Source organism: Lipomyces chichibuensis, assembly GCF_038497645.1.
Source record: "Lipomyces chichibuensis strain CBS 12929 unplaced genomic scaffold V1513scaffold_3, whole genome shotgun sequence".
Taxonomy (NCBI): Eukaryota; Fungi; Ascomycota; class Lipomycetes; order Lipomycetales; family Lipomycetaceae; genus Lipomyces; species Lipomyces chichibuensis.
Window position 1 is genome coordinate 693742 of NW_027117455.1, and position 23140 is coordinate 716881.

The following is a 23140-nucleotide window of genomic DNA, read 5'->3' on the forward strand; positions in this document are numbered from 1 at the left end:
TTATATAAAATATGAAGTTCTAAACACATCATTCTCCCACTTAACACTAGAAAACTAACGTCTATGGCTCCGGCTGCTAATCGACGCGCCTTGCATGCTTTCTACGTCCATTTCTAATTCTTTGATACTGCAAAGAGTTAGATCAAACTTAATAGCCATTAGATAACAGGGTCTTACCTATTATGTATTGCCTCCAGGTCCTTGTTGAGTCTGTCTCGCTCCGCAATCAGACGTTTCTCCCACTGTCTGAATCTCACCTCTTCGCTCTTAACTTGCTCGGTGAATCGTTTCTTCAATGCTTCCTCTTCCTCCTTAAATTTAGGGTTGTCAAGCTTTCTCGGCCGGGCCTCACCGAACTTCCGCGTTTCCATTTGCTGAGCGCGGTACGCCTCGTAGTGTTGCTCTTCAGTAGTGCTAATCAAGTCAAGCATGCTATTCCTGATGAGCACATTTCTGAGTTTCTTAAAGTCGGAATGCTCTTCATTTTCGACCTCCGCGACTCCCCACAAATACTGGCGACCTTTGACAATACGGCCGTCTGGAGTTTCAACATCGGTCTCTGAGCCAATGACTGAAAACGGCATGGATGCCTGCAACAAGTTAGCAATTCTATCAAATTTGAGGGAATGATATTCAAATTTCGTACAATAGTTTCCTTTGTTTCCTCAGCAGCCGCTGGATTATCTTCTTCAATCGGCGGGCAGTAGACCTGAATTCCTTGGGCATCCATCACCGAGCGGATCTGGATATCTAGTTAGTCGCTATCGCTATCGCGATCGTTGGCCGCTCAACATACCCTCTCCTTGAATTTCTGGAGTTCATGCTGTGACAGAGTATCTGCCTTGGCAATGACAGGGATCAAGTTGACACGCGTACACAGTCTCTTCATAACCTCGACGTCTAGAGGCTTCAGAGTATGGCCTGTAGGTCTGATAAAGTACAGGCAAGCGTGCACTCTCATATCGATTCTGCCGTCACGGTGGGGCTGCTGCTCTTGTATCATGTAACTTTCATGCTGATCATCCAAGAATTCTATGATGGGCATCCACGAGTCTTTGTTGTTGACGTAGTCGCCAAATCCAGGCGTGTCGACCACTGTCAGACGGACCTTGAAAAACCGCTCCTCGAGCTCTGCCTTGGTTAATTCAATCTCAACGGTTCTGTCCGTCTGCTTCGCATGTCTGCGTCTGTTATCTGCGTAGTTCTTGACCATAGTGGAGAAAAGGGTGTTGACAAATGTTGTCTTGCCTAACAAACGATCAGTATACGATCTCCGGATAATTTAAATCTACCCACGCACCTAATCCCGATTCCCCACAAACCATAAGCGTGAACGACGCTCCACGTTTAGAAACGATCTTGCGTCTAGACCATGTTAGTACAGGCGCCTGTTGAAAGAGTATATATAGTGACACGAGACGCGTCTGGCAACTCGCGGACACCCACCTCTGCTCGGGCAGATTATCAATACCGATATGCGACGTCATATTCAATATCAAAATCCGATCCTATAACCACGAACACGAGATTGCGGTTGACGTATTAGAGATAAAGGAAGTCGCGAAGCGAAAGGGCAGTATGAATGAAGGGGGTGGTGTCCGCAAGTGGGCCGCGTTCAGGAGTAACAAACAATTTAATGCGACCCCAATTGACCGACGCGTGCGGCAGTATTAATGTGGGTGCCGGGCCACGGGCCTGATGAGCTTCAGCCACAGGTATTTTACATACCACAATAGCGTGCAACTTGTTCGGTGTTGCTCAGGGATAGGTTTACTTGGGCATCTCGGTTCTATTCATGGATAGCGAATTTATCTATGCGAGTTTATCACATCGTTAAAGGATTTGCTAATATAGAACATTTCACATAAGCTGAAGCTCTCCAAGACTCCAAGTCAAAAGCGACGAGGTGAAGCAGCTAATATCTAGCTATTTTGGGTCCAAACTTAGGGTAGCACTGCTCGCACAAAGTTTGAGGAATCTCAAAAAAATTCGTGATCAAATCCGAATCCTCGAGTCGAGACAAAAAGCACATATCACTCCTGCACAATTCCCACATATTCGGCGCTTACAGAACTAGTCGGCATACGTCAATACAATTCCCGACTAATCTAGAATGTCGGTCCCACTCTTATTCACCCGCCGAAGAATGATTGGCGCAATTGTATCGGTCAGACGACTTCCCCCGGTCCGAAACCAGTTCACGATAGTAACGGCCAACGGTTCCAAAGCCACACTGCCGCTGGCAGGAGCAAATGAATCCGTCCCAGAGGTGAAACGTGAACCATCGAAAAAGCTCGCAATGTACAAACGAAATATACGGAGGAAGAAGATGATTTTCGTTGAACAGACTTCGACATTTGAGGGTGCTTTGGAGCGGCTGAAGATCAAGTCGGAAAAGCCGACAATCACAGAGGAAAAGGTGCGCAAGTTGACTCAAGAGGAGCTTTTAGCTGCGAGTGTCCAAAAGAAACAGACACGTGTGAGATCTGCACCGAGTAATGCGGCGAGGAGGAAATTGTACACTAGACTACATCCTTCAAGTCCTTCCCGGCGACTTGTAACACTTCTTGTGACGAGGGTGGAGACCAAAGAGCATGCTGCGGAGCTGAAAAACCAATTAAAGCGGTTGGCAGCTGAGAAGCTCTACGTTATGCCGTCATGGCAAACCACCAAGCTTGTTCGCGACTTAACCTTGAAGGGACTTTATACCGATGCGGCAGATTTAGTTTCGCGCAGTGAGCTCTATGGGCTTACTTTCGACCATCCAGTGAAGGCTGAGCTACTACGTGCGTTCGCGATACGATGTGACGCGTTCGGATGGCATTTGGGACATATACGCAAAGTCAGAAGTATGCTTGTCAGACTGGCAGAGTCCAAGGATACACTAGCGTTCAAGGTTCCCCAATTCACAGCTGTCGCCATCAGCGCTCTGACGGCTCTTCGAGCGAACGACGCTAATCCTCCACAAGAATTCTTGGAATCATACAAGTCTGAGTTGAACCTATTCGTTTCGGCTCTCGAAGGTCGATGGCACAAATTCCCAACAGTTCTGCCCAGCGAGCAAGACTTGGCATCTGTGAAGTATTTGTCCGAATTGCAGCGACGAATCATCGACTTTGAGCTCAGTCTGAAGGGTTTGCAAATGGCCTTGGCGGATGTGTCTTCGAATCAGCAGACATTTTTGAAATCGGCGATTGTTCACGTCCAGGAATCTATGAATACAATGCACACCATCTTGAAAGAGCAAGCACGGAGAATGAGTAAGGAAAGCTTTTCGAGCCTCACAACCGATTCCTATAGGAAAGCTTTTTTGACGGAGAAGAGTGCGGTAACTGCTTCTGAGATTTCGGAAGCTTCTTCCGAGGAGATGAAGGGTGAGTAAGTTATAGAATATAATGTATTGTATATGTAAATAGCCTTTGGCTACTATCGATGGAATGTTCCATGTGGCAAGTTTCGGGGACTCTTATTTTATTAGTAAAGTATATAATTACATAATCTTTGAGCTATCTGTGCAACGCAAATGTCCCAATATAAACCACGCATCTACTATATAATCTACTTTTTAGCGCCATATTTCTGAACGACCTTTCCGTCTGGGATGGTAAAGAACACTGCCGGCGATCCCTCAGAATAAGCCTTATCCAACCGGTAGTAACCCTTACGTTCGAACTGAATGATGTCACCCTCCTTCATGTCACGGACATTAAGATCAGCCAGCGCTGGAGTCTTAAATTCCGTGTTAGGGTTGACGAAATCAGCAACGTCGTCGGTTTCAGCGAGTTTTTCCTTTGTGATGAGATAGTCAAAGTCAACAAGCACTGCCGGGGTAGCCTCGTCAGTGGCAGCAAGCCATGTGACCTTCTTCTCGGTCTTTCTGAAATCACCCTCCAGATTCAAGACAGCGTCGATTCCAGTAATTGTATCACCATCCTTGTGAATAGTCTTCATGATGGCATTACCCCAGTCCATCAATGTGACCTCCTCATCGTCTTTGAAGGTCTGGGCATCGTCTTGGTCTATGTATATCTCAGAGCTGTAGACAATCTTCTTTATGCCGACATCGGGGTTCTTCTTATGCCTGGGTTTCTCCTCGGTGTATGACTCAGCCGGGCCACCTTCAATATTAATCTTGACACTGAAGTTACGTTAATAGCACATCCTAGAAAACATATTTTTGCGGATAGTAGCTTACACGTTCTGCTTGATCACGGCAACGTGTCGTGGGGCAACGGGATCAATGACTTTTTTGTTGGTAGCCCAGATCAAACTCCAGTCAAAGTTCAAAATATTCTTCGAAGGACCCTGTCCCAAAATAAAAGTTCTCAGTCCCTCAATGGTCATACCACGTCTTCGCACGCCTAAATAATAGTCAGTCGAACTAGTGTCAATACATTGGACATAGAAGTCGAACACACCTCGGACAGTAGGAAATCGTGGGTCGTCCCATCCAGTGACCAACTTCTGGTCAACAAACCACTGAAGCTTACGTTTGCTGAGAAGCGTCTTGACGAAGCTGATTCTGCTGAAATCCCAGATATAAACTTTACGGAGACCTAATGCCTTCAACATCCATTCGTACTGAGCATTTCTGTCACGGTATTCAATGGTTCGAAGAGCATGAGTGACTCCTTCAATCGAGTCCACAATTGGGCAGCAGAAGTCATACGTAGGGTACACTTTCCACTTATTGCCAGTACGGTGATGCGGAGTCAGGTTGCATCGATAAATGACCGGGTCTCTTAAAGCCTTGTTGGGAGTAGTCATTGATATCTTTGCACGAATGCAGTTTTTCAATCCCTGAATAAGTTAGACCACACATCACATTTTATCTGAATCAGGATCTGCTTGCCTCTTCAGTCGCATCAGTCATATCCTGAAATACCTTCAGGTTTTCCTCGACAGTGCGTTCGCGGCGATGACTGGCAATACCTTCAGTACGTTCTTGTCGCATCTGTTCAACGGGAGTGTCATCCGCATAAGCCTTGCCGTCTTTGATCAGCTGAACGCAATAGTCGTACATCTGCTGGAAATAGTCGGACGAATAGGTGACAACGTCGCCCTTGATGCCCAACAGCTCAAGATCCTCGAGGATAGCATTCTGGAACTCCATCTACGCAACAATGATTAGTTACTTGCACTGATGGAGTCACACGTCAAGAAAAAAGTGGCATGCGATGCATGCTACATGATCTCGAACCCAGGAAACTGACCTTTTCTTTGCTGGGATTTGTATCATCGAAACGGATGATGAGCTTTCCATGATAAGCCTGAGCAAAGTATTGATTCAACAGAGCAGCCTTCGCATGTCCAATGTGCAAATATCCGCTGGGCTCGGGCGGGAATCTTGTGACCACCTCGCCGTCTTTGGCGTTCACTAAGTTGATGTTGTAGTTGGGACCACCACCCTTATTGCCCTTCGCTCCCTTCGTCCCCTTTCCGCCCTTTGGCGCATTATCAACCTTTGCTTCGTCGGGTTTAGTCCCGGGATTCGATGCGTTACTCATTGCGAATCAAGGTAACCTGATGACTATATAGAGAACAAAAAAAATTCAGAACGCGCGCGCGGGAGTATTAGACTCTGCGTTAGGGTTAAACCCCGTTACATACTCAAACCGCCAATATAGCTGCAAATGCTTGGAACAAAGGAATAAATAGGTCATATATTATTCAGACCGCGCGGTTCACAAGTCGCTTTATCTATACAGATGACCTATAGATGTTACAGTCTACATGCCAACAGTAGTAGTTAGCGTGTCGCGAGGAGATTGATTTTACACGCAGATGCTTAGAGTATCCGGCTTTAATCAATTCTAGGCTACTTATAGGAACCATATTCAATTAATCCAACGAAAAAAAAAATCTTTAACCAAAAATCGCCGAGCTTTCTGTAGAACTACAATGGTACGCCAATCACAGTCTCAGTTCGCACTCGTCCTCAGGTAGTGAGTGGGACATTCATATCTAGGAAACCAGAAAGTCAGATACGTGAACAAAAGCAAGGTACCACGCATAATTACCCATAAGGATTCTTCACCAAATAGAGTTGATGGTAAGTCTCTGCATCCCAAAAGTTCTCGACGGGCACAATTTGGGTAACGATGGGATTAGACGTGTAAAAGGTCTTCTGCAGCTTCTCTCTAACCGCTTCAGCGATCTGCCTCTGCTCCTCAGAGTGGTAGAAGATTGCAGACCGGTACTGGCTTCCTCGATCGGGACCCTGTCGATTAACCGTCGTAGGATCGTGCATTCTAAAAAAGAAGTCGATTAAAGTCTCGTAGGACACTACTTTCGGATCAAACACGATTTGAATTGCCTCGGCATCTTTCATCGCATGTCAGTTAAAACGATCCACCCTTTGGATCGCCAGAGTACTTACGGCCAGTTGTGTCAGTGCAAACTTCGCGGTAACTTGGACTGCCAGTGGTTCCACCGCTGTAACCTACTCGTGCGTCCAGAAGACCCTTTCCATTTCCAAAATACTTTCTGTAGATGTGCTCAACTCCTGCGCGATAACTGTCAGAATGGCCAATCATATTTGCATTCAGCAAACCATGGCTTACCCCAGAAGCACCTGTGACTAATTAACAACATGCCATCAGCCCACAATCAAGCAATACGCACCCAGCGGCAACAGTAGCGACCTCCGCACTGTCGGGAACAGTCATGGTAGGCGAGAGTGGACCGGCCATGGCAGAACTAGCACCGGATGTGCTGAGTGGAACGATTGTGCTTCCACGGAATGGTCGAATAAGATGTTGCAAAAGCGAAGCCATCAATACTAGCAATAGGGCAATATGTAATGCGTATGCTTTCGCCAGTATAATCTGAAAATAGTTGCCGAATACCTTCAATAGTGGACCGGTGACTGTGTAATTATCGACGATGACATCGGATCAGACTAAGGTTTTAACATCGCAGACTGAGCATCACGTGAAACGGGCTTGGGGAGAACAACTGTGTTGGTACGCTAATTCTGCCATGTTTTTGATCGATCTATATTATATACAATGCTAATATGAAGCCAATATATAGTCAATGCTGCGATATAACGATAATCTTCAGTGCTGCAGTTTGTGTTGCAAGTGCGTGAATGGAATTCGAGCCATTGATGGTATGACGTCGGAGTTAATCGAGGCCCCTGATTCTCAACGGTTGCATAATAATAACAACTGGCAAATCCTGGTAGTTCCGCCAACTTTCCTTGCTCCACTACAGCAGGACTTTGCAGACATACCAATACGTTAACTGACGACAGTTGCGTATTTGCATCAACGGCCGGCATTACACGCGTAACCGGCTCACCAATTGCTACTTCTCACCATATATAGCAATCAGGGAGGAACCAGCGACTTCTTTTCACAGCATTCGATTGCGGCAATGTGGAACATACCACCGTTAACGATTGGTCTCACAGGCATCCTATTCCTCATCCTTGCTTACCGATTAGTGAGGCAGAGATATCCGGACATACATCCCTTCGCGCTATATCACCAGTCGTCTATTGCCCCTGTGAGAAATCCAGAACAATCAGCAGTTTACAGATCAACATTGACTCCTTTCACCTATCCATTGATCTCGGGTTTAAACATACGTGAGGGCCACTCTTTTCGAGATGGAGATCTAAGGGATATTTGGAATTTCGCAAAAAAGGGCAAACTCGGTTTTGTCAACAAAAAGGGCGATCCAATTTTGTATCACGACTATGGTACGTGGTTTTGCGGTTGCGTCTGACAAAAGTGCGCCATTGACTATTTCTGCAGACACCGAGCTGACACCGTTGCTTCATACTGTCGCATCCCGATTCAATGAGTACGTGCCTGGGATCAAAAAGATTGGTATTTATTTGCCCAATTCGATTGAGAACGTCGTTACTTCGTTTGCGGCCGCTCATTATAGCATGGAGACGGTGTTGCTACCGCTTGTATGTGACATGAGCGAGATAAGTCGCTATTTGGAGATCTCTCAGCCCGAGCTCTTGATCTTCGAGGCAGGAGTACTGGACTTCACTCAGCTTAGTCTACCTGAGTCAATCCAGTGTTTAATCATTGTTGTTCCCAGTATTCAGGATCACCTTGAATGGAAAGATCAGCTTGATGAGAAGGTCGGAAGCTCGATTAGCGTTCACACCTGGGAAGATGTTGTTTCCAGTGTGTCCCATCCTGCGACAGCAGTTGATGCTCCGGAAGGAGCATTGACTGGTCCAGCTATTATTGTTCCGTACACCGCCACTAATGGAAAAGTTGAATTGGCAACATTTTCTCATCGGGTATGTAGTCCTACAACAGATATATGGCTGACGCGCCGCTAATTTGGTGTGTCAGAATATTGTTTCGGCGGTGGCAACCCAACTGCGCATTGTGCCCAAGAGCGAGAGCTTCAAATCTACCGACATCGTAATTCCATTGGACTCTCTACAAAACATGTATACGAGAATCATGTTTTTTTCTGCTCTTACAGCGGGAACAACCGTCGTGTTTTGTGGCACAACTAGCGAGGGACTTGATGTTGGCGCTCTGCAGACAATCAGTCCGACCATTATGATTGTGTAAGTTATCCTTGCTACCTTCCTAAATCTAGTTATCGACTTAACGCTTTCTAGGTCGTCGAAGTCGTTATATCATGTGCTCAATTATACTCCAGGACCACTTATCAACTTGCGACTCAAGCGAGCTCAAGGTATACTCACGTCTGGGAACCTTCCCTGGCCAATTTTGAGATTGTTCCCGAAGCTCCGGTTAATTTACACGCACGATGGACAACTGCCGTGGCAAAGACAGACCAAGAGTGGCAGGGCTGACGACAAGGCTGGGTCGCTTACGTCCGCTCAACTTTCACTCCTTCGAGCGCTCTTGGGTGCGCGAGTTGTATACGCTCTGACCAACCCACGCATCGCAGGACCAATCTGCCAAACTCATATATACGACTACCGCAACCTTGGTGCTGTCAGGGTTTTTGGTCCGGTTGTGCCAGCGCTAGAGGCTGTTGTTAAGGACACAGAGCACCTGAAAGGTGGTGACCGACAGGGCCATTTATTTGTGCGAGGATTACCTACTGCCGAGAGAGGGTGGACAACAACTAATATCGTAGGCGAATGGGGCGATGACGGCTGTTTTAGAGAGTTGTATTAACGTTACGACTTTCTTGTGTTAAGCTATTATTAGAAAGTTTTGTAAGCGAATTCGGGACAATGACTGACTGAACTATATTCCACAACAATCATAATCGTTCCATATGCACGAGACGAGCTCTGTATACTTTATCATCTTTCCGATCACTTAAATTTCCGCGGTGGTAACCTGCTAAAATTTATACCGGATTCCTTCGGTTTCGAGAGCGCTTGTATCGTCTTCTGCATTCTATTGACAAGTGGTATAACAGATCGGCAGGCAAACCACGGCGTAATTAGCAGCGAAAATGCAACTCGGATGGGAAGAATCATCTAATGACGGCTTTAATGACTATGCAATTGAATGCGGACTAATACTAACCTTGACGATTGCAAAAGCGGTAGCTCCTTGGAGAATTAGTTTTGTTGCCGACTCTGAAGGTAGCGAATCTTGCGGAATCTGCGTGTTCCGAAAATTAGCATATTATAATTAAAGGGAACAGTTCGATACTTACAGCCTTGGAATAAAATTCTTTGCCTGCGTCCATCAGTCCTTCAGGTAGTGGTGGTATCCAGTCGGTGACCTGGAACAACCACACCAACCCAAACAAGGGCGCAACGGCGGTAACCTCGTGGATCAGCAAAAACGTAAATACATAAGATCCCGGTGCGTTCATTAATCTCTCAGCGTGTGGTCGCATTGATGCTGGCAATTTGTCTAATATCCGCTTCAAACGTTGCCGTGATTTCTCAGTAACTTCTTGCGCCGTTGGATTGACGCGAATTGCTTTTTCGTTTGGTTCCATCGCACGCCTAATTCCGGATGTACTAAAATTTCTTCGCGATAATTGCTTTAGTCTGCTGAATATGCTGCCACGCGGTATATGTAACTGGTTCGTTGCCGATGCTGCTAGTCCGACCGGACGTAGAAGCACAGGGCCAGCGCCAGCGCCAGACCGCCAAGCGAAACTCGAAATTTGACAAAATTGCATCTATTCCACTTTTCGATTCAAATAACGATTCTATTTCGGAATAGTGTGAACTGATTTTGGACTAACAATGGTTGTCGACGTCCGTCACTAGAGCCTCACTAAAACGAGTACGCTTGGACTATGGGAGCCTTGATTCCACGATTAACACAAATGAGCCATGAGAAGATGAGCCGCACGGGAGTTTTAGACGATATCAACCACTGAGTGGACATTAGTAAAGTTGCTACCTGTCATCAGCGGTACTTTGTCTCGCGATTTTACTCAACAGTTGTTATAGCAAATTGAACCAGATTGTTGCTACCAAGATATACAACGTGTATATTTTTTTAATGGTGTAAAAAGAGTGTCAGACAAGCTGGCTGTTACTAAAGAATCATCTTCATCGATATCTGCGTCATCGTTCAATCGACGGCCGCTATGTCGGTTTTTTAACACAACTGCCGGTATTTCTCGCAAAGCTCCCCGGTTCTCGGGCGAGACAAGTTTGAGAAAGTCTATCTACTGACATTTTGCTATAGGATGTCGCCGTGGTGTGTCTTGCCCGTTTCGCCACAGTGCGTCGCCATGGTCTGGACATGGTCATGAAAGCCTATCGCCTCGCGAGACGGAAATTCAAGGATTTGTCCGGAAATATACAAATGCTGAAATTGAAGAGTACGTGACTACACAGAGACAGCCATTGAGACTGCTTGGCTGACATATTGGGCTAACGTACGAGTTAGTGATTTGATTCGCGTTTCGTTTAAACCTTCAGACCCGGATTTTCCTTTTGACTTGCCGTATCTTCACTTCACCCTACTCGTACCCACTGACTACCCGTCGACCGTTCCGAAACTGACGGTGATTAATACGGACATTCCTCGTGGTTACGCGTTAAATGTCGAACACGGCTTTGCAGACCACATCAGTAAGCCGGGGTTGGGATCGATGACGCTAACGCAGATGATTGACTCGCTTGACGAGCGACTCGAGGAGTTTTTAAAAGCGGAGAAAAGAGAGACGATTAAGCTTGTCAACGTGGGACGAAGAAATGGGAACGGTGCTTCGTCAAAGACAAGCACTGTAGGTCAGGACAGCGAAATTCAAGGTTCGTACGCTGACTGGGGATTCAATCAGAATGTCATTGAAAACCCGCAAATCGCCGATTCTGCATCCGCGAGAGCATTTGTCGCGGAATTTGCGGCTACATATACAGAGTCGGAATTGCAAGCAGCTTCGACTCGCCGTGAACGTGAGATTCGACAGCTTCAGGCCAGGTTGCCTGGAACCAAATTGTTCAGCACCGATGAAGTAACCGGAGACACGTCATTCACTGTCCCATTCGACCCTGCAAACCGTGACTCTGTTCCAGTGAGTCTGCGAAATACGTCTACTGTTCGCATTATCATTCCGAAGCTGTACAGTCTTGTCCCCGTCCGTATAGACTTCTCATCCATAGACGCGCCGGAGGCGCGAGCCGTGGAAGGTAACTTTGCTGTTCATGCGCAACATCAGCACGAATTCTCACTATTCGCTCATATGAATTTCCTGGTTCAAAATGTCGTTGCCCTGGCTGCACAGGCGCCGTCACCTCCTCATGTCAACGGATCAGTCGAGAACGAGAGGGTGATTGCTGGAGGGCCGCAAATTATTGACGACAATTACAGGAAACCACCGGAGTGGGATATGCTTGATGATGACGTTTATGACGATGAGTCTGACGATCACTACGACGATTCAAATTCGTATGTCAGTGAGGATGAAGAGCGTGGACGGTACCATGGAAATGGCCATGATAAGGAGCATTACTCTGGATCAAGTGACGGAGAAGAGAGTGATACGGATAGCCATGTTGTCTATCCAGAAGACGATAGCGCGAGGAATGCGCTCGGTGACCATCTTCCACCGCGTGGGACGTCGATTAATCTGCCTGGACTACGGCTGAATGATATCGGCGTGGTCGAGTGTACACTATTAAGCATCGTTGTCAAATGCTTGCGATGCAAGACCGAAGCGGAGATACGCGACATCAAACCGGGCCTCCCATCTCGACCGAAAGGTACAATATGCCCAAAATGTAGCACGCAACTCAGCGTGGTATCCCTCGGGACAGAGCTCATGCACGAGAACGCGGTTAGGCTGGGATACATTGACCTGGTCGGTTGCACGCCGACAGATATCCTGCCCAGCGCCTTCATGCCGTCCTGCGGGAACTGTTCAGAGCCGTTGCCGGGTGCGACCGGAATCGCGGGCCTCGGTCTTGCGCAAACGATATCGACGAATTGTCGGTCGTGCCACACCAAAATGTCGATTTTCATCCCGCAAGTTAAATTCTCACGTGTGTCAGATGAGCAAGCGCCGGGTGCAGCAACTGTAAAGAAACGCGCCGAGGCGAAACTGGGGATCGTTGCCGGTACGTCTTTGCCGCTTAATGGGACATGCAAGCATTATAAGCGATCGACCCGATGGTTCCGATTTTCGTGCTGCAATCGAGTATTCCCTTGCGATAAATGCCATAACGAGCAAAGTGATCATGCTGATGAGCATGCAAGCCGGATGGTAAGTCTGCTTCGCTGATTTGTACTATACATCGGATATAACTGTGGTATTAATGATTAACAGATCTGTGGCATGTGCTCGCGAGAGCAAAATTATCAGCCAGAAGTCTGTGCATACTGCCGTCACTCATTTTTCCGAAAGAGCACTGGCTTTTGGGAAGGTGGCCGTGGTACACGAGATAAAGTGAAGATGAGCCGGAAAGATCCTCGGAAATACAAACGCCGTGCCGCGGCGCAAGCTTAAACGAAAAGCATTTTTAAACCAATGTATTGGTTGAATATTGTACATGATTTCCATTTCCTTGTATGTATCTACTGCAATGGCAAGTGACTATGTACAACCAACTCGTACATTTCAATGATGCCTATATGCCCAACTTTTGGAGAACTTTGTCGGCGATAGTTTTATACGCCCTTGCATTGGCCGTATCAGGCTCTGCAACTACTACAGGCGTTCCAGCATCTGACAAAGTACAAATCCTCGGATGCAAAGGAATCGATCCCAAAACCTCTGTCCCGAGCCGTTCCGCCTCCCTCTGCACGCCATCGGATCCAAAGATATGCGTTTCGTGATTACAATTGGGACACACGAACACGCTCATATTCTGCACCATGCCGAGCACGGGAACATCTACTTTCTTGAACATGTTGATGCCCTTGACTGCATCAATAAGCGCGATGTCTTGTGGCGTTGACACGATAACCGCGCCGTCGACGACGATCTGCTGTGTAATCGTCAATTGAACGTCGCCGGTGCCAGGAGGCAAGTCGAGAACGAGGACATCCAGTCCATCCCACTCTACGTCGTGGAGTAGCTGCTGTAGCGCCTTCATGACCATTAACCCGCGCCAGACGACTGGCGACTCCTCATTTGGAAGGAGAAAGCCGATTGACATTGCTTTGACGCCGTAGTTCGACAGTGGAAGTAACTTGTTACTTTCGGTCACGTTCGGCTCGCCGCCGGACAAGTTCAACAACTTCGGTATTGATGGACCGAAAATGTCGGTGTCGAGTATTCCTACGCGTTTTTGCTGCATGGCGAGCGAGAGCGCGAGATTCACTGATTTCGTCAGCCATGATCGTCCTGCACAAACGTGGCGTACCTGCGACTGTAGATTTGCCCACACCGCCTTTTGCGGAAGACACGGCCACGACTTTGTCGACGCCTCGTAGTTTGCTCTTCTTCGGTAGACCGCGTGCCATCCGTGGTAGTGTGGGTGCTGGACCACGGTCCTTGGAGGGGATCTATGGCGTGTTACATCTCCTCAGTTAGAAGGGACGAAAAATGGAACATACGGCTAGTAATGGTGTTACTGAAGATGAGAAGTGTGAATATATCGGGAAACGAGCAGGCCGACGTATCAGCGGCCGCAATGGAGCCCAGATCATACTGAGCAGATTAGCCTGGCAGAATGCCAGTGACGGATAGTAAAAGAGCACGGCTCGGCGACAACCGGATTTGTCAATTGATTAGATGATAATGCGAATATATGTCGACCTATACAAGCATCCTGATTGCGGTATGTTGCTGGTGGGAACTTTTGGGTAGATTTCGTTATAGCAAACACAAGTATTAGTGAGAGGCTCTCTGTCGCATCTCTCCGTCTCAAGCGGCGCGAATTCTCTCAGCATCACGCCTACCCGTGGCACCAACACTCTAGACAGATGTAACTCCCAACCAGCAACAATCATTTTAACCATAATGGCGTATATTGATGACTATCTTACAAAGTCGTAGGAGAATAACTTAAGAGGGACACAAAAAATACAACACGTAACACATGTCATCATATCTGTAAATATATATACCAATTTCACCGCACATTTATCTGCAACCATCTAATAGCGCATGCTATGATACGAAACTGACAAAAAAGCAACCATTTTTAAACGCCCTTTACAATTCATCGTGGTCTGGAACATCCTCATCGTCAAAACCGCCAGGATATCCGTCCGGCGCACTACCGGAGTATAACTTGCTGGTAATAGGATACGCAACGGACGACAACTTCTCGCGTTGCTCGTCGAACTCTTCCTTCGTGGCAGTCGCTGCATTCTCGTCGATCCACTCCTGCGTCTCCTTGACGGCATCGAGAATAATTTCCTTGTCATCATCCGAGATCTTGGATCCAAGACCGGTCTCGGTATCGTCATTGACTTGGTTGCGGAGCGAGGAAGCGTAATTCTCAAGCGAATTGCGCGCCTCGATTTTCTCGCGAAGCTCGGCATCCTGCTCAGCATATCGCTCGGCCTCCTCAACCATGCGGTCAATTTCCTCCTTAGTGAGACGACCCTTGTCGTTGGTGATGGTAATGGACTCCGACTTTCCGGTGCCCTTGTCAGTCGCGGATACCTTGAGGATACCATTGGCGTCGAGCTCAAAGGTGACCTCGATCTGTGGAACGCCGCGGGGCGCAGATGGAATACCGGTGAGCTCGAATTTGCCGAGGAGGTTGTTGTCCTTGCAGAGTGTGCGCTCACCTTCGTAAACCTGGATTAAGACAGTAGGCTGATTATCGGCTGCGGTCGAGAAGATCTGAGATTTTCTAGTTGGGATAGCGGTGTTTCTGTTGATAAGCTTAGTCATAACGCCACCGGTAGTCTCGATACCGAGTGTCAATGGGTTGACGTCCAGAAGGACGATATCCTCAACACCTTCTTCACCAGACAAGATACCTCCCTGGACCGCGGCACCGTACGCGACGGCCTCATCGGGATTGATGCCTTTGGACGCCTTCTTGCCATCAAAGAAGTCCTCGAGAAGCTGCTGGACCTTAGGGATACGAGTTGAACCGCCGACGAGGACAATGTCGTGAATATCAGACTTCTTAAGACCCGCATCCTTGAGAACCTGCTCGACAGGCTTGAGTGTCTTCTTGAACAAATCGTAGTTAAGTTCCTCAAACTTGGCCCGGGTGAGAGTTTCCGAGAAGTCTATGCCGTCGTGAAAAGCTTCAATCTCGATGCGAACAGACATCTGGGCTGAAAGAGTGCGCTTGGCCTTCTCCACCTCGCGCTTCAGTTTGCCGATGGTCTTGGCATTCTTGGTAATGTCGACGGTGTGCTTCTTATTGAAAATCTGAGTGAAGTGCTTGATCACGCGGTTGTCGAAATCCTCGCCACCCAAGTGCGTATCACCAGCAGTGGCAAGGACCTCGAAAACGCCAGACTCGATCGAAAGGAGGGAAACGTCGAAAGTACCACCACCGAGATCGTAGACAATGATCTGCTTCTCTTCATCGCCCTTATCAAGTCCATACGCAATAGCGGCGGCAGTCGGCTCGTTGACGATACGCAGGACGTTGAGACCTGAGATTGTGCCCGCGTCTTTGGTAGCCTGACGCTGGGCGTCGTTGAAGTAGGCGGGAACAGTAACGACGGCGTGGGTGACCTTCTTGCCGAGATAGGACTCCGCGATCTCCTTCATCTTGCCGAGGATCATGCCAGAAATTTCTTCGGGCGTAAAGATCTTGTCTTCCTGGCCGACCTTGACCTGGACCACGGGCTTGCTGTCTTTGCTCTTGACCGCGAAGGGGAAGTGCTTCATGTCAGCCTGGACGTCTTTGTCGTTGAATTTGCGACCGATCAGGCGCCTGGAGCAGAGTCAATAAAAAGGATTTGCGCAACAGGAACGGAATTAGGCGTACTTGATGTCAAAGATAGTGTTAGTAGGGTTGGCTGCGGCTTGGTTTTTTGCGGCATCACCAACAAGGCGCTCGTCATCCGTGAACGCGACGTAGGATGGAGTAATACGGTTTCCCTGGTCGTTCGCCAGAATCTCGACGCGACCGGACTTCATGACACCAACGCACGAGTACGTGGTTCCCAAGTCAATTCCAATAACTATTAACAGTCGGTATGAGATCGAGATCAAATTTACTTTGCGAGTGACTATTTACTTACCAGTTCCATAGTTGTCGGTGTCATCAGCTTGGACGCCTTTGAGCAGAAAAGGTGCCGCAACGAGCGCGAGTGCGTAAAGGAGGATTGACCATGAGATCAGAGCCCGAGAAGGACGACGCGCCATGGTGATTTTGTGACTAAAGCGAGAGCGGATCAAGAGGGAGGGGGGATAATTAGCGAAGTAAAAACAAGGGGAAAAGCAGTGGAACAAGAGCGAAAGGGGGGCCAAATTATACGCGATTCGTCGTTGGAAAGGCCACAGTGGCATTTCTGGTGGCCCCGGCGCAAATGTCGCTGCTTCGTTGCGCTTCCGCCGCATTCGACACATACAATTTGGAGTGTCCAAGTGGCCACTTCCTGAACAGGCAGCCGGGTCACGCCAGGCTGCACGTGATGCTAACCAATCATGCATGGCCATGTGAATTGGAGGCACGTGACGCCTTTTTCTCGTGAGGCTCTTGGACCCTGTCTGCCAGCACTCCACCTGTGTTGACAGCTGCGTTTGCGAGCTTACGATCTGTCGCCAATTGTTATCGATCGATCTTTACCACTTCAAGTGCGTACTCGCAGTCACACACGGGTAATGTCACAGCAGCAGCAGCAGCAGCAGCAGCAGCAGCAGCAGCCACCACAGTCAGGTGGCCCCACTCGGTCGGCGTCGAGTTCAGGGCTGAAGAGGACCTCGTCGAAGCACTTCGTCGTTGCGTCGACGACCGGAACTAGTCGCACGCACCACCGCAATGCGTCGTACGGACGCGGTCTGAACAAACTGGGCAAGCTTACACCGCTAGCGCTCGCTCCTGATGCTGAGGCCGCAGTGCCGTCGCCACCGTTGTCGGCAATGTTGCCGCATGAACGGCCGCGTCCTCAGAGTTCGATGAAGAAGTCCAAGAGTTCGGATTCGTTGGTGCATCGTGAGGGCGCGTTGCGGAGGCGGGAGGTGTCTGCTCTGGCGCTCACGGGCCGGAAGGGTTCAAAGGTTTCGTTGGCGCAGAGACGGACTCTGTCGGGTCTCAGCACTGTTCACAACGCAGCAGGCACAGGGAGCAAGGAATACGTCGCGAAGAAGCCTGTCGCACAGCAGCCGTCGGAAGAAGATGAAGAAGCGTCGACAGACAGTGACGAGGGGTTGTCTATTGAAGTTGCGCCATTAGCTTCAAGGCGAGCCAGTGTGCAGCTGGAGGAGACCAAGCAAAGCGTATACGATGAGCCCGACAAAGACCGGCAAGCCTCCGCAACGTTCATGACGGACGCCGATGCTGCTATCAATGAACAGCAACAACAAATATCCTCCTCTTCCGCACCGACATCAGGCACGACATCACTTCTGAACTCCCCAGTGCAGCGCGAATACGAGCGGCCACCGAATACATCGAAACTACAGGAAAACCTGCAACAGGAGAGGAAGAAACAGCAGCGTGAACGGGAACTAGCCCTTACGATCGACGTCACGGCGGCGAACACTGGCGAATCGGTTGTGGAAAGGCCACCGAGTCCATCGCGACTGCCAGCGGATCTCAAACAAGGCATGGAAGATACCCTTCCGTTGCCGGGGCAGTCAGAATCGCCTGCGCAGCCGGGAACGTCAGGCTCGGGCTCGCTAGACTCGAATCCGGCGATTCGATCGCGGTTTATAGTCGAGAGTACGTCCGGACAGCAAACAGCGGTGACAACGCCGCCGACAGCGTCTTCGTCCGTTACGACGCCAGCAGCGGACGCGGCCGTCGCCCACCAAAAGGATGGAAGCACAAGGCAACCGATGCAATCACCGACATCCCTTACACCCCGGCGCAACATCATCACGGACGCCGAAGCCGCCGCAGCAGCCGAAGCTGCCGCAGCCGCTGCGGTGGCAGCTGTCGCTAACGCAACGTCATTCCCGTTCTCGGGCGGGGCTTCATTGGCCGATGTAGCAGCCGCCGCAGCGGCAGCAGGCGGCGGCAGTCGTACGCAGCAGAAACTCTGGCTCCAGCGCGCGACGAGTTTCCGGGATGGAGCTTCGAGTCCGAGTATTAATGGGAGCAGCGCGAGTCCAGACGGGATGCTTCTGGATGGGGAGATAACCGAACCTTCTGGTCCTGGACGACGGAGGGGGAGCAGCACGCGTCGTGCGACCACAATCGCGGTGCAGAGGGAATTAGATTCGTTGTCAAAGGAGCTCAAGAACGTGAAGCGGTATCGCGATCCAGTTACTGAAGCACTTGAGCGGGTGAGAGTCCACGTGATGGCCGCGTCGGGTGGCCTCGGCGGAACGGTCAGTGGTCCGCGTTCACGGTGGATGTTCGGCGCTGGCAATGCTGAAGAGGACATGGCGGCCGCGTTAGTCAGTTCGAGGCGTGGAACGCGTGCAGAAATTGCGGCGGCACTGGAGAAGATGTGGAGTGGGAAATGGCGGTTAATCGACAACATGTCTGATCCTGCATATTCGTCGCCTAGCACGACTGCAGGAGGAACAGCAGTATCTTCAACTACAGCGAGAAATTCTCAAGGAGTGCGGATTTCGAACGTTTCCGTTGCGGGAACCGGCGCAAACCCGCTTCGTCGCGGGTGAAAAAAAAAGACTGGATTTCCCGTAAATTGTATATCCTTTATTTTTGGTGTCCCTTATGGTTTTTTTGCGCAGTTTTTTTTAATTCGCAGGATCTAAGATTTTGCTGCAGTGATACACGGATGGTGTAATTTGGATCGGGGTTGTTTTGTTTTATTACGGGATAGGGGTATTTGGCGTTGGATTGGATAAGTTTAGTAATAGGTAGTATGTAACTAATTTGATCATATAAAGCGTGGTTCGTATTCGCGACGTTGGGTGGCGAGTTGGACGAGGCGTGTAATTTTCCGTAAAAGCAAAAGCAAGTCGTCGCAATTGCCTCGGGTTGAAGAAATGGAAGGGAAAAAAAAGTCGATTTCAGGTGAGGACATGGCATGGCTTTAAAAATTCGACCTTTGACCGAACCTGAAGTTTCTTCGAAGAACGGCTGTGTCCACAGTGTTTTGGGGGGGGGGGGGGGGGGGGGCCAAAAAAGTAAAAAAAAACGGAAACAAAAAAAATTTGGACCTAAAAAAACGAAAATGGTAAAAAAAGCCAAACGATTCGACTCTTTTGTAGTGTTTTATTGAACAATAACACCGCCATCCCAGAATGATAGAAAAAGTCCCAAAATCTAAAAATAATTACAACAAAATCCCATTAAGTCAAAATACGTCGGAATCTTCGACACCAATGCAGAACCCAAAAAAACCAAAAGAAAATTTATATCCCAAGTAATTCTAAACTAATTCCAAGAGTGGCAGACTAGGCGGCCAAAAGGGAGATCGACGGGGTAGCGCATTATAACTGTAAAAATAGTACGAGACAGATGAAAGCAGAAACAGAATTAAAATGTGCACGCGCTAGGGAATTGTCTCGAGTCGAGCGGCTGCGGAATAATTCCGTTCTGCAGCAGAAAAGAGAAATCCCAATCAACAGCATTTTCCGTCTTCCAGCACCAGAAGATCCAGCCCTGGCCTTGCTCATACGCGTCCATCTGGGCCTCGATGTATTGGCGACTGTTGGCCTTGTCAGTGTCAGACCAGGTCGAGAAGTCCCACCGGGTTGCGCAGGAGCCGATGAAGCTGCTGCCGCCGTTGTCGGTGTAGCTTCCGTCATACCGCGCGCCGCGGTAGACACCGTTTAGCCATTCCGCCTGTAAATGTGTAAGTAAATGACATATCTTTTAGTTACGACTTGCTGGGGCGGGCACTTACGCAATCGGTCATGGCGCCACTCCACTCGCCAACGACGGTCCACAAAGTTGTACTGAGAAGGTTCTGGCCTTCGACACAGGTTTGGGCGACATGTGCAGCCTGGTCGCGGGCCACTTCCCCATTGGAGAAAACTTGGTACTGCTCCAGTTAATGCGGATTCTGGATAAGGTGCGACAGAAACATACAGCATGGTGATCAAGGATGACGTGAGTGTATTCGGGGTACTGCAAGAATGAGTTCCTGTGACATGTGAGTGATAGTATAGTAAACACGAGTTTGACTAGGTAACTCACCATGAAGTGGTCGGGTAGAACGCATCGTGGAGAGCAAGCTAAACAGCGTCAGTACAAGCATAAAAATGCTAATATATAAGGGGAGATACAGCAATGTCAGAGCGCTGGACGTTGCGAAGCTGGTAGTATGAAGAGTCATAGTACGCCTCAATCTTGGTACGGTCAAGGACTGGGCCGAGAGGCTCGTTAACTGGCTGGATGGCAACAACGACGTCGTTCCACTCGGACGCAGCGTACTTTGCAATCATGGTCGACATGACGTTGAGAGTGACATCTAGATTCGCGTCGGTCTGCCATGCGAAGGAATCTCTGAGGCCAGAATTGTCGAAACCGTTCCTGTTGAATGTCAGTTCATGTACAGAATAGGCGTTATTCAGCAGGCGACATACTGGGAACCTGGAACACCGTGCAGATCGATCCAGACTTTGAGGTCGTTTTCTCGAGCCCATTGGAGGGCCTGCTCTAGATATGGTATCTGCCCCTGGACGTATGGGTCCGAGTCAAGAAGCTGAAAAGCCCAGTAGCCGATGGGAATGCGTACACTGGCGGGCGTTAGATCTTATTCTAAGGATCAAATGTCTACATACTGGTTCAGGCCTGCGGCCTTCATCTGGGCGAAATCGTCAGCGGAAAGCCAAGACGCCCAGTGCGCTTGGAGCTGGGAGAGACACTCGTCCTTCCCTAGATACTGACAGAAGTGGTACTCATCGACGGGAATGTTGTCGACGGGGAACTGTCGGAAGAGCGATAGATTGATGTATCTAGATGACGAGTTAGCAGATGCACGGTTTGAGTTGAGGAAAAAGATACGTACGGTTCGAGAACAAGCCAGCCGCCAATGTTGACGCCCCTTACTTTATCGCCGAGGCCGTATCCGAAGTTGAGCCATCGCCGGGCAGGACTAGAATGATATTAGACGAATCGCGAAGCGGCCATAGAGTCAGGTACCCGGAGTTTTGCGGGGTGGGAATGGAAGTGACAGCGGAGAAGAGACCTAGGATGGTGCAAACGAGGGATGCGAAACGGGCCATTTGCGTACTGGTTGGTTTATAACAGTGTCGTATACATGTAGATCGAAACGAAAGAACCAGGAAGTTACGCAGAGACGGGGCTTAACGAGAGACAGTTGCAGAGAGCAATTAGTTTTATAGTTATAAGATGGTGGAAGGGAATGTAGGAGGACTGACAATAATGGGCCGGTGGAAAAAGCACCGCTAGCTTAGCTATTTTGCCGATTGTGAGCCAGCATGGGCATTTACAATGTGGCTGATGTCATCGATTTAGGGGGCCGCACGAGGACGCCGCAGTGGCGGTGCTGAGGGGGTAAGGTTTAAGCGTTGCCGCGTGGTCTCAAAAAGTTAGGAACCGTTTTTGGAAACCATTTATACCCTAATGCCAAGCCAACCGGCAGACGGCAATGGACTTATCAGTGCTGTATATCAATTCCCGCGGGTTTTGTGTCAACCGCATCCATTCCTTCTGCGTCTCCTCTATTTCTAGACATCACTTTGGTGCAGGTACCGTACCCGACGCTGAGGAAAAGAGAAACGGTTAATGCTTATGTTATGTCGATCACCCTGCGCACGGCCACTGCCAGCCACTTAGAATCTCGCATTATTGTCGCATTCTCGGTTATCTCGGGTTCACCTATTTTTCTGGATCGTGCACCACTGCACCACTCAACGGCGTGGCGATCACCATCATCATCTGCCGCGTTCCGGCCGGCCTACCTTCGCGATTATTGATCGAACGGAATTTCCATCCTTACGGAAATGCTGACATTGAATGATTGATAACGACTTCCCAACCATGCTATCGGTATCCAACGCGTGACTCGTGTTGACGGGTCAACTTCGATAGAATGCAGCAATTCCAGACACCTGGCATGTAATTCTATCCTCATTTACCTGACCTGACCTAACGAAGCTCGATCTCGACGATCTGCGCAAGTGGAGCCGCTCCCCACTAGCCAAATAGCATACTATAGTCTATGTTCGTCTAGCTACGTCATTGTCCCCCATTACCTATTCTTCATATCTTGGCTTTCTCCTTTGCTACACCAAAATTAGCTGTTTCTGTATATATATTTACTCTTGTCGTAGTTTGTTTCTGTTCCCTTTGGTAATTTATGGAGCTTTTATATTTGTTGCATCGTCGATATGATCTGTCAGACTTGCTGAGCCGCGATTTGCACCGCGAGTGATCAGCCCTGCAGTTGACCGAGTCATTTGTTTCTGATGGTTGTTCCACAAGGTTTAGATCTGCATCATATGGTAGTTGAAAAAACTATAGGTTACAAACTTGGTCGCGGGCAAAGTTTTATGGCTAAAAAAATGCTTGCAATAAAAAATAAAACACCCCACGGGGGTCTCGAACCCCCAACCTTGAGATCACATCTCAGAGTTAAACCCGACATAAGAGTCTCACGCTCTGCCAATTGAGCTAGCAGGGTCATATGTTGAATTTAGCATAGAAATAACTGAATTTATCCTGGAATTTAATTACGTAAGCATTATTTTTCCTGGTATTTTATTGCTGTCAAGTCACTCTAAGAAAAGGCGC

General features: G+C 48.7%; 11 protein-coding genes and 1 non-coding gene across 12 annotated transcripts; 4 read left to right on the plus strand and 8 right to left on the minus strand.

Annotated features, from left to right (window-relative positions):
* Nucleotides 1–54: 54 nt before the first annotated feature.
* On the minus strand, nt 55–1325 carry V1513DRAFT_456652 (Septin-domain-containing protein; the record flags this gene model as incomplete). Its single annotated transcript, XM_066899590.1, has 5 exons — nt 55–127; nt 178–590; nt 647–742; nt 797–1248; nt 1301–1325. The coding sequence occupies 5 exons, from the start codon at nt 1323–1325 to the stop codon at nt 55–57; spliced, it is 1059 nt and encodes a 352-aa protein (XP_066756007.1).
* Nucleotides 1326–1815: 490 nt separating this feature from the next.
* On the plus strand, nt 1816–3554 carry V1513DRAFT_437782 (uncharacterized protein). Its single transcript, XM_066896966.1, has one exon. The coding sequence runs from the start codon at nt 2114–2116 to the stop codon at nt 3380–3382; it is 1269 nt and encodes a 422-aa protein (XP_066756008.1). The 5' UTR covers nt 1816–2113; the 3' UTR covers nt 3383–3554.
* Nucleotides 3455–5529, minus strand: V1513DRAFT_437785 (tRNA synthetases class I, catalytic domain-containing protein). The gene is made up of 5 exons (XM_066896967.1): nt 5214–5529; nt 4853–5113; nt 4419–4800; nt 4196–4361; nt 3455–4138 (listed from the first exon to the last, which is right to left on the minus strand). Exons 1-5 carry the CDS (start codon nt 5505–5507, stop codon nt 3559–3561), a joined length of 1683 nt encoding a protein of 560 aa, XP_066756009.1. The 5' UTR covers nt 5508–5529; the 3' UTR covers nt 3455–3558.
* A 148-nt stretch (nt 5530–5677) lies between these two features.
* V1513DRAFT_437788 (peptide methionine sulfoxide reductase MsrA) lies at nt 5678–7079 on the minus strand. Its single transcript, XM_066896968.1, has 5 exons — nt 6625–7079; nt 6564–6574; nt 6380–6505; nt 6021–6324; nt 5678–5964 (listed from the first exon to the last, which is right to left on the minus strand). The coding sequence occupies exons 1-5, from the start codon at nt 6774–6776 to the stop codon at nt 5922–5924; spliced, it is 636 nt and encodes a 211-aa protein (XP_066756010.1). The 5' UTR covers nt 6777–7079; the 3' UTR covers nt 5678–5921.
* Nucleotides 7080–7083: 4 nt separating this feature from the next.
* Nucleotides 7084–9623, plus strand: V1513DRAFT_477367 (uncharacterized protein). The gene is made up of 4 exons (XM_066900240.1): nt 7084–7708; nt 7764–8269; nt 8325–8548; nt 8603–9623. The coding sequence occupies exons 1-4, from the start codon at nt 7381–7383 to the stop codon at nt 9129–9131; spliced, it is 1587 nt and encodes a 528-aa protein (XP_066756011.1). The 5' UTR covers nt 7084–7380; the 3' UTR covers nt 9132–9623.
* On the minus strand, nt 9275–9915 carry V1513DRAFT_423117 (uncharacterized protein; the record flags this gene model as incomplete). The annotated part of the gene is made up of 3 exons (XM_066896017.1): nt 9275–9442; nt 9492–9569; nt 9625–9915. The coding sequence occupies 3 exons, from the start codon at nt 9913–9915 to the stop codon at nt 9275–9277; spliced, it is 537 nt and encodes a 178-aa protein (XP_066756012.1).
* Nucleotides 9916–10269: 354 nt separating this feature from the next.
* On the plus strand, nt 10270–12943 carry V1513DRAFT_176187 (uncharacterized protein). The gene is made up of 4 exons (XM_066894277.1): nt 10270–10544; nt 10620–10755; nt 10820–12639; nt 12703–12943. Exons 2-4 carry the CDS (start codon nt 10677–10679, stop codon nt 12880–12882), a joined length of 2079 nt encoding a protein of 692 aa, XP_066756013.1. The 5' UTR covers nt 10270–10544; nt 10620–10676; the 3' UTR covers nt 12883–12943.
* On the minus strand, nt 12908–14240 carry V1513DRAFT_437798 (P-loop containing nucleoside triphosphate hydrolase protein). The gene is made up of 3 exons (XM_066896969.1): nt 13935–14240; nt 13742–13883; nt 12908–13698 (listed from the first exon to the last, which is right to left on the minus strand). Exons 1-3 carry the CDS (start codon nt 14025–14027, stop codon nt 13004–13006), a joined length of 930 nt encoding a protein of 309 aa, XP_066756014.1. The 5' UTR covers nt 14028–14240; the 3' UTR covers nt 12908–13003.
* Nucleotides 14241–16799, minus strand: V1513DRAFT_409709 (heat shock protein 70 family). The gene is made up of 3 exons (XM_066895692.1): nt 16542–16799; nt 16286–16481; nt 14241–16231 (listed from the first exon to the last, which is right to left on the minus strand). Exons 1-3 carry the CDS (start codon nt 16663–16665, stop codon nt 14536–14538), a joined length of 2016 nt encoding a protein of 671 aa, XP_066756015.1. The 5' UTR covers nt 16666–16799; the 3' UTR covers nt 14241–14535.
* A 344-nt stretch (nt 16800–17143) lies between these two features.
* Nucleotides 17144–19327, plus strand: V1513DRAFT_437805 (uncharacterized protein). Its single transcript, XM_066896970.1, has one exon. The coding sequence runs from the start codon at nt 17383–17385 to the stop codon at nt 19090–19092; it is 1710 nt and encodes a 569-aa protein (XP_066756016.1). The 5' UTR covers nt 17144–17382; the 3' UTR covers nt 19093–19327.
* Nucleotides 19328–19586: 259 nt separating this feature from the next.
* Nucleotides 19587–21923, minus strand: V1513DRAFT_437810 (glycoside hydrolase superfamily). Its single transcript, XM_066896971.1, has 9 exons — nt 21527–21923; nt 21393–21479; nt 21166–21339; nt 20968–21120; nt 20668–20914; nt 20579–20616; nt 20471–20525; nt 20286–20423; nt 19587–20224 (listed from the first exon to the last, which is right to left on the minus strand). Exons 1-9 carry the CDS (start codon nt 21607–21609, stop codon nt 19916–19918), a joined length of 1284 nt encoding a protein of 427 aa, XP_066756017.1. The 5' UTR covers nt 21610–21923; the 3' UTR covers nt 19587–19915.
* A 1010-nt stretch (nt 21924–22933) lies between these two features.
* V1513DRAFT_t11 lies at nt 22934–23030 on the minus strand. Its single transcript has one exon. It is a non-coding gene; the product is annotated as a tRNA-Lys (tRNA).
* Between the last annotated feature and the right edge of the window lie 110 nt (nt 23031–23140).

Excerpts from the sequence above, each read along its gene's own strand:
- V1513DRAFT_437788 (XM_066896968.1), bottom strand. The coding sequence starts at position 6,776 with ATGGCTTCGCTTTTGCAACATCTTATTCGACCATTCCGTGGAAGCACA. Across the intron at positions 6,325-6,379 it reads TTGCACTGACACAACTGGCC|ATGCCGAGGCAATTCAAATC; the intron begins GTAAGTACTCTG and ends ATGCGATGAAAG. Across the intron at positions 5,965-6,020 it reads TTGGTGAAGAATCCTTATGG|ATATGAATGTCCCACTCACT; the intron begins GTAATTATGCGT and ends CTGGTTTCCTAG.
- V1513DRAFT_437785 (XM_066896967.1), bottom strand. The coding sequence starts at position 5,507 with ATGAGTAACGCATCGAATCCCGGGACTAAACCCGACGAAGCAAAGGTT. Across the intron at positions 4,801-4,852 it reads TGACTGATGCGACTGAAGAG|GGATTGAAAAACTGCATTCG; the intron begins GCAAGCAGATCC and ends TAACTTATTCAG. Across the intron at positions 4,139-4,195 it reads GCCGTGATCAAGCAGAACGT|TGTCAAGATTAATATTGAAG; the intron begins GTAAGCTACTAT and ends ACGTAACTTCAG.
- V1513DRAFT_176187 (XM_066894277.1), top strand. The coding sequence starts at position 10,677 with ATGGTCATGAAAGCCTATCGCCTCGCGAGACGGAAATTCAAGGATTTG. Across the intron at positions 10,756-10,819 it reads ACAAATGCTGAAATTGAAGA|TTAGTGATTTGATTCGCGTT; the intron begins GTACGTGACTAC and ends CTAACGTACGAG. Across the intron at positions 12,640-12,702 it reads ATGAGCATGCAAGCCGGATG|ATCTGTGGCATGTGCTCGCG; the intron begins GTAAGTCTGCTT and ends AATGATTAACAG.
- V1513DRAFT_437805 (XM_066896970.1), top strand. The coding sequence starts at position 17,383 with ATGTTGCCGCATGAACGGCCGCGTCCTCAGAGTTCGATGAAGAAGTCC.
- V1513DRAFT_437782 (XM_066896966.1), top strand. The coding sequence starts at position 2,114 with ATGTCGGTCCCACTCTTATTCACCCGCCGAAGAATGATTGGCGCAATT.
- V1513DRAFT_409709 (XM_066895692.1), bottom strand. The coding sequence starts at position 16,665 with ATGGCGCGTCGTCCTTCTCGGGCTCTGATCTCATGGTCAATCCTCCTT. Across the intron at positions 16,482-16,541 it reads CACCGACAACTATGGAACTG|TTATTGGAATTGACTTGGGA; the intron begins GTAAGTAAATAG and ends GACTGTTAATAG. Across the intron at positions 16,232-16,285 it reads AACACTATCTTTGACATCAA|GCGCCTGATCGGTCGCAAAT; the intron begins GTACGCCTAATT and ends ACTCTGCTCCAG.
- V1513DRAFT_437798 (XM_066896969.1), bottom strand. The coding sequence starts at position 14,027 with ATGATCTGGGCTCCATTGCGGCCGCTGATACGTCGGCCTGCTCGTTTC. Across the intron at positions 13,884-13,934 it reads CAGTAACACCATTACTAGCC|ATCCCCTCCAAGGACCGTGG; the intron begins GTATGTTCCATT and ends AACACGCCATAG. Across the intron at positions 13,699-13,741 it reads GGGCAAATCTACAGTCGCAG|TGAATCTCGCGCTCTCGCTC; the intron begins GTACGCCACGTT and ends TGACGAAATCAG.
- V1513DRAFT_437810 (XM_066896971.1), bottom strand. The coding sequence starts at position 21,609 with ATGGCCCGTTTCGCATCCCTCGTTTGCACCATCCTAGGTCTCTTCTCC. Across the intron at positions 21,121-21,165 it reads AAGGCCGCAGGCCTGAACCA|TGTACGCATTCCCATCGGCT; the intron begins GTATGTAGACAT and ends AACGCCCGCCAG. Across the intron at positions 20,225-20,285 it reads GTGGCGCCATGACCGATTGC|GCGGAATGGCTAAACGGTGT; the intron begins GTAAGTGCCCGC and ends ACACATTTACAG.
- V1513DRAFT_477367 (XM_066900240.1), top strand. The coding sequence starts at position 7,381 with ATGTGGAACATACCACCGTTAACGATTGGTCTCACAGGCATCCTATTC. Across the intron at positions 8,270-8,324 it reads TGGCAACATTTTCTCATCGG|AATATTGTTTCGGCGGTGGC; the intron begins GTATGTAGTCCT and ends TTGGTGTGTCAG. Across the intron at positions 8,549-8,602 it reads AGTCCGACCATTATGATTGT|GTCGTCGAAGTCGTTATATC; the intron begins GTAAGTTATCCT and ends AACGCTTTCTAG.